Raw genomic sequence first — 6,867 nt, 5'->3', positions numbered from 1 at the left:
CCTCACACTGACCATGTTAGTCCCTGCACACCTGGATCCTGCCTCCTGCTGCCTGGATCAGGCCCTATGCCATGCCAGCCTTGCATGCCAGGACTGGGCCCTGCACCACCCCAGCCCCATACCCCTGACTTAGCACACTGGGCCCCACACACTATCCACACACAAGGCTCGCCCTGGGTCCAGAAATTTGATAGCTGGGGAGCAGCAGTTAACACTCCACCATTCCCCCACCACCAAATTTTCAAACCCCTGGGCAGCCCTTCAAGCCAAATGACATGGCTTGGTGGGCTGAAAATTGCCTGCCAGCCATGGGTTCAGCCCCACTGATTTAAGTTAAATTGTGTCACATGTATAAGCACTACTTTTGCCATTGAAATTCTAAATCGTTTATGCAATGCAACATCCACTTGGAGGTAGAAAATAAAAACTGGTTTCTCCTCTCCCAGTTCATATATGGGTCAAACATAAAGCTGAGAACTAGAAAAATCCTGGATTCAAACCTGGCTGCTCTACTGATTTACCTTTGTGGCCTTGTATAAGTAACTTAATACCTCTTGATCCCCATTATCACCATGATGGGCTATCCTGCTTGTATGCCAAGTTGCATTATAGCCATGTGATCCCTTTCTCCCTGCTATACCAGCCGATTGAGGCATAGTGCCGGTTTTCATGGAACAACTTATTCCGGTGACTACTGTGCTGGTAGCAGTCAGCTAGCTATTCCTAATATTCATAGAAACATTCATTGAATAATAGAGTTAATTAGTATATTCATTCAGCCAGGTTCAGGCATAAGTCAACGGAAGAAGCTACAAGGGGAATTTATCCATGAAGGAGCCAGGCAGGTAAAACAATTCCTTCTGTTGTTTGGTAGCATACAAGTAGCAGCTGAGCCTAGAAACTCATCTTCATAGTTAACTGGACACTGGTCAGTTGTTGCACACAGGCGGCCACTGCAGCTGGCATTTTTAAATGCCGTTCAGTAGTCTGTCCAGCAAGCAGTAAGCTGTCACATTTCACTTATCAAGACCAGGGCTTTGGCTGCCCTGGGCTTTCCCAACAATAGGAGTTCTTCCAGCCTGTCCAGATCATTTAATTGACAAGCATGTTCCAGACGCAACTACTTTGCCCTACTTTGATAAGTCATTTGACTCGATCAGTTGTAGTTTTTCCTTCTGTAAATGTGAGACCTCCTGCAGAATGCTCACAGGGCTCTTGCCTAAGCAAGGTCATTCTGGTCATCTCCGGTCCTAAAGGTAAACCGTGCTCCTGTTCCATGATATTGTCCAGGCCTCACCTCTTGTCAGTTAAAATGTACGCAAGCCCTTTGAAAGCTCTTACTCCTCTTTTGTCTTGTCAGGAAATCTTCGGGACAGTTTATAATCTATATAAACGCTGAGACAAGACCATAAAATGAATCGTATTAATATAATTATGACCAGTAAAATCATCAAAAGGCCCGATTCCATATTTAAGCAAGAATAATGAGGTAATGTGAAAAAATACCCTGGGAGATCTAATTATATAATGCAGTATTCAGCACTGTGTGGCCAGTCCAGCAATTCCTGTAACATTCCAATCAAAGTGATCTCACTAGCATGTGAGAGAAGAGTCCAGCTGACAGATTTGGGACATGTAACGTACTATTTAGTCAAGAGGCCCCATGTGCTATTCATAAAGAATTAACAACTCTTATATTGACAATGACAGTATTGTCAGAAGACCTTTGGAAGGGAAAAAAACTCCATAAACTCCGTCTCTGTGAAGTTGGGCCCTTTTTTTTTTTTTTTTTGCCCCTTTTTTCCAATGCTGATGTAATCTCCAAACATCTCCAGCAGCAGCTGCTCAGCGAAACCGGGCACCTTCTCCCTAGTCCCTTTCAGCAGCACACGCAGCACTTTCCAGCTCCCTCAAGACAATCAGGGCCTTTCTTTCGCCAATTAGCTATCACTTCAAGAGCCCCGCGCTGTCCAACGGGCTCTTAAGAATAGTCTTTGCAGGAAACAACACTGGAGGGGCTTTCTTTTTTTTTTTTTTGCCTAGACAAATTAAAAGGGGAAGAAGGGAGGGAGGGAAAAAAAAGCACAACAAAACAAATCAGAACACAGAAGCTGTCCAAAAAGCATCGCTCAATTAGTACATCGACAAATGCAAAAGCAGCCTCAAGAGCCAATCCCAGAGCAAGGCATAAAAAAATGCTCATACTTTCTTTAGGAGATAGTTTGTTTAGTCCAGTATGTTAAGCAGGTTTCACAGAAAGAAGGGCTCTTGTTATAGTAAGTCCCCGAGTTACAAAAACTAAAAAGGAAAGAAACTCCTGGAAGATTGTGTTCTGTTTCCTTATTCAGCTCTCCAAATGTAAAGCAGCATTATTTGCAGCAGACATTATAGGAAAGAACTTGGTTTTGCTCACTTTAAATATAGATGGATTCATAAAATGAGTAATTACTGGAACTGTTAAGAACTTTTTTTTAAAACCATACTCAGCTAGCTGCCCTTTTGCTGCTTTTCATATAAAAGGGAGATTATAAGTCTGACTCAGATCCTCCAAGTTGCGGGAAATGGAAAATTTCAGGTCTTTTCCCTTCAACTTGAAAATGGGTTCAGTGGTACCTAGAAGTTCCAGCTGAGACCAGGTCGCCCTCATTGGAGCAGTGTGGGAACATTTACAGAGGGCAACTCTCCGCAAGAGCTGGTAGTCTAAGGTCCAATTCAGGAAAGTATCCCTGTTCAGGAAGGGCACTTACGCATATGCTTAAGTGTGATCCTGAATAGGACTAAATACTTTCCTAAATCAGGGCCAGTAAAGAAAAGAGAGTTAAAGGAAAGAAAGGAAGACAAGTAAAGTGACTGGGAAACAGTTACATTTCAATGTAGTGTCAGAGAACTAAGCATTAAGCTACATTACCTCCAGAAATAGTTGTCCCCCAAATATTCTTCCAGACCAATGCCTGTGGTTCAGAGTTGCTCTGAGATGACCTCATGAGAACCAGTGTGTTTTATTTCTACAAAGGCAAAGAGAGCAGCAGATAAACATATGCATGGCAGAACCGTGTACACACATTTTAAAGGGGCAGACTTCAGGGACATTCACTTCATTGTATTTACTGTACATCAGTACCAAAACTCCAGGTTCTGTGAACATTTTTAATGTTTCAGTGCTCTAAAAGGCTCCAAGAGCTTATTCTTGCTAGTTGGTACTAAGAAAAAATATACTTTTAGCTACCTTTGGTGTGGTTTAAAAGCAGTCAGAAGCTATCAGAGCTGATCATATTGCTTGAAAGCAAAGAAAGCGTGATGCATTACTCTTATGTACATGTATATAGGAATGGGAGGCAATTGAAATTCTTGTACAGAGAAGCTCACCAAAGGATGAATAAGAACAATCAGGATTAAGGAGGCTTTTTGTTGTTCTTGTTGTTGAAGAGGTGAACAGAATAAGGTGTGTCTTTTTATACCTATAAACTTCAAAGGACGCTGAATTTAAAGGGGACTAGGACCTTGAGGTAGTTCAAGTGGCACAAAAGGGATTTTGCTACAAAAAATGCAAGGGATTTGAAAGAACAGAAATACTTTGACTAGTACCACCTAACACTTCCATTCAGAGAGGGATAAATACAATTTTCATTGTAGCTTGATGGTTTTATCTAACAAGGAAATAGTTTGGCAAAGTGTTTAGTAAGCTTGCTATAATAGCCACCGGTGTCAGGAAACCTGGATTGTATTTTCAGCTGTGCCACTGACTCACTATGTGACCTTAGACAAGTGACACTTGCATGGGACTCAAAATGGAGCCAGTAGCATCCATCTTCCTGCTTTAGAAATGTGCAGATCTATACTTTGTTTTCTTTGGATGTCATTCTCAGCAATGTATACAGACATATTCTTTGTATCAATCATTTTCTATTAACTACAGGCCAATGCTATAGCCCAGGCGTGCCCAACCTGTAGCACAACTGCCACAGGCAGCCTCCATGTATAATCAAAAAGAGGACAAGCAACAGTGGCAGATAGGCAGGGACCTACTGAATTCAGGGCAATTTTGCAGGCAGAAAACAGGCCCCCCATGCCACCAATAAGCTGTAAGGGCAGCCTGTCATATGGCCCTGCCTCTCACCGCTGATGGTGGGCTCCCCACGCCGCTGATTGGCTGCAAGGGCTACCTGCAAGGGCCCTGCTCCTCACCACTGATTGCCTGTGAGGGCTGCAATGAGGGGTAGGGATGAAAACTATCTTGCCAGCAGCCCTTCTAGCAGGCACACCTCCCTTCCCACTGTCACCCTGGCAGGCTGCCACAGAACCCTAAGGACTCCTGGCTCTCTCTGGGGAGCCAGCATTTTCTTTTCAGTAAGTTCCCCCCCATGGATTTCATGGGCAATGCCAGATTTCATAAAATCTGCAAAATCACAATTTCAGTAGGTCCCTAAGATAGGGCAAGAAGTAGAGAACAGAACAGCAGGTGAGACAGGGAGCACAGGGAAGGAAGCAGAAAGCAGACCGGGCAAGCAAAGGGGATCAGAATGGCACTTGGTGAGGGTGAAAAGCAATTTGCATGACTGCCGAAAAGGTTGGCCCTCACTGCTGTATTGCATACCCGGGCAGAAGCCTTGAGAATGGAAGGCAGGATTTGACAGAGTTCCAAAACCAAATAGCTACTGATTAGGTAGTCATCTCTAGGTCATCAGATTCAGCTCAGGTTGCCAATGACCAAAAGTATGACGAGTGTTTAAGAGCCTATGAAAAAATGAATTGGTTGTTTCATTCCAGCTCCTAGTGAACAGGTGCCCAAGATCCACACATAAAAACACAACTGCTTCTAATCTATGTCCTTGTTGGCTTTCTTAATTTGTGTGTCAAAGACAGAACACACAACCCTGTGACTGGAGCTGGCTCCCTTTGGAACAGGCTGAGAAATAGCACTGGGTAAGCGTGTGATATTGCTGCTTGGTCAATAGCTGTTCTGTGAAGAAAGAGATTACAACTGTTAAATTGGCACCTTTTACTCATGGAGCATTTATTCACAAACAGGAATACTGTACTTTAATTGGTAAAACAGGAAAGAAAAATGGTCTTTCCTAATATTCAGTTAGGTTCCTAGGATAAGTTCACACAACCAGAGATTAAGGGTGCAGCATGTGCCAGACGCATCTATATTCCAAATGAAATGAAAATGTAATGTGGGTAAACTGTATAAAACACTGTTTAACACCGATAAGTTTTCCTTTTTCCTCTGTAAAGGACAGTGGGCACATCTACGCAAGGCACTAACTTAGCAGTAGCCTAATAATACTGTGCAGTAGCGCATCATTCCTTCTTGCCATGGATGACTTTGTTAAAATTCTTTGTTACCTTATCATCTCTGCAGAGAATAAAGTCCCTGGTAAAAAATAAATAAATAAATAAACAAGTCATAATTTCTTTTTGATTTATGTGTTTCCAACTTACTAATTGTAACTCCCATTTGACTTCCATAGGTATTGAATGAAAATCTTTTAATTCCATATTATTTTCAAGATGAATTTATCGCTTATTATTATTCCAGTTAATATTTTTGGTAATCAGGTATGCAATATACTTCCAAACTATTAATTATGCATCTTGGGAAAAGTAGCAATTTTACATATTGCTATCCGCCTCTGACCACTCCTAAAGAGAGTGTCACCACACTCCCAAAACTATTTAAAACACTCAGTCAAGTTATATATGCAATAAGGCAGACACCCAGGGTGAGAGCACATACAACATCTGGTGGCTACTGTAGTCATTTTTAGAAAATACATGCAGACATCTTATCTATGATTAGAAAAATAGGGTAGTCAACTTACTTTATGGGTCATGCATTCAAAGATGATGTTATTGTACATGGAAGTTGCAGAGACTTGGAGGAATCAGCATGGCTAATGTAGAAGTCCTCCAAATTTACATGCAGGAAAAAGACTGTGGGATCAGCACTTATCTTCCAGCATCACACGACCGCTCTAGTTATCAGAGTGAAAAGGTAAAGGCACCCCACTACAGTTTACTTATGTCAAGTCTCCTGCACAAAGTGTTCTACGTCAGACTGCAAACAATGCAGCCTTGTTGAAGCCAGATCAAGATATTTCTCTTTAGAGGACAAAATCTGACATGCAAAGTCACCCAGTGGTTCTCAACCTTTTGATTATATGTACTTACCAAGTTCTTTTAATGTTTCACTGGGTCACAGAAGACCCAAGCAACGACTGTATTTTCACAGAAAATAAAAGCTCTACGCTGTTCGGAGCTGAATTAGCCACTTCACTTTTCCCTTCCCTGCCCTTTTCTAATTCACACAGTTACATGACTCTGGGAAAACTGGAAAAAGATGGGTAAGGACACCAAAGTGTACAAAGGACAATAAGAAAAGAAGAGATCATTTTCTGAAGCAAATGGAAGGTTTTAAAGGATTTACAAACACCTACAGTCTTGAAGTTGTAACTGTATTTCTACTGCAGCATTGTATTATGCTTGGCAGTAGGATGGAGTGCATTTTTTACTGCAGAATCTGTAGAATTTGCTTTCTCTGAGCAGGCTTGACATGCAACCTCCAAGAAGCAGATTGGACCTACATGTAAGAATCAGGACGTGCTATGTGCATATGTTTTATGATACTTACATCAATGAAGGGGAAGCAAAGAAGCATCCATAAAATGAAGTTCTGAAGATGAATGAAGAAAATTATATACATTTATAATCAAAACAAAGTATAAATATTGTATTTAATTAAGGCAACGCCAGGATAATTAACCTTACAGGTAAATATTAATAGATTGGACTTACATAGTAGCTCATTTCAAATGAGTGCTTAATTAAAACAATTAATTAAGCATCACAGCATTCTGTGAGGTA

General features: G+C 41.5%; 1 protein-coding gene across 1 annotated transcript; it reads right to left on the bottom strand.

Annotated features, from left to right (window-relative positions):
* Positions 1 to 535: 535 nt before the first annotated feature.
* SMIM38 (small integral membrane protein 38) lies at positions 536 to 2,009 on the bottom strand. The gene has a single exon (XM_090034950.1). The coding sequence runs from the start codon at positions 1,467 to 1,469 to the stop codon at positions 1,338 to 1,340; it is 132 nt and encodes a 43-aa protein (XP_089891076.1). The 5' UTR covers positions 1,470 to 2,009; the 3' UTR covers positions 536 to 1,337.
* Between the last annotated feature and the right edge of the window lie 4,858 nt (positions 2,010 to 6,867).

The sequence above is a fragment of the Crocodylus siamensis genome, chromosome 2 (assembly GCF_052110815.1).
Source record: "Crocodylus siamensis isolate JL-2025a chromosome 2, ASM5211081v1, whole genome shotgun sequence".
NCBI classification, from domain to species: domain Eukaryota; kingdom Metazoa; phylum Chordata; order Crocodylia; family Crocodylidae; genus Crocodylus; species Crocodylus siamensis.
The sequence above is the reverse complement of the archived record's forward strand: the minus strand, read 5'-3'. Positions and strand labels throughout refer to the sequence as shown.

Bases quoted from the DNA above. Each gene is read 5' to 3' on its own strand.
- SMIM38 (XM_090034950.1), bottom strand. From the start codon at position 1,469: ATGGAATCGGGCCTTTTGATGATTTTACTGGTCATAATTATATTAATA.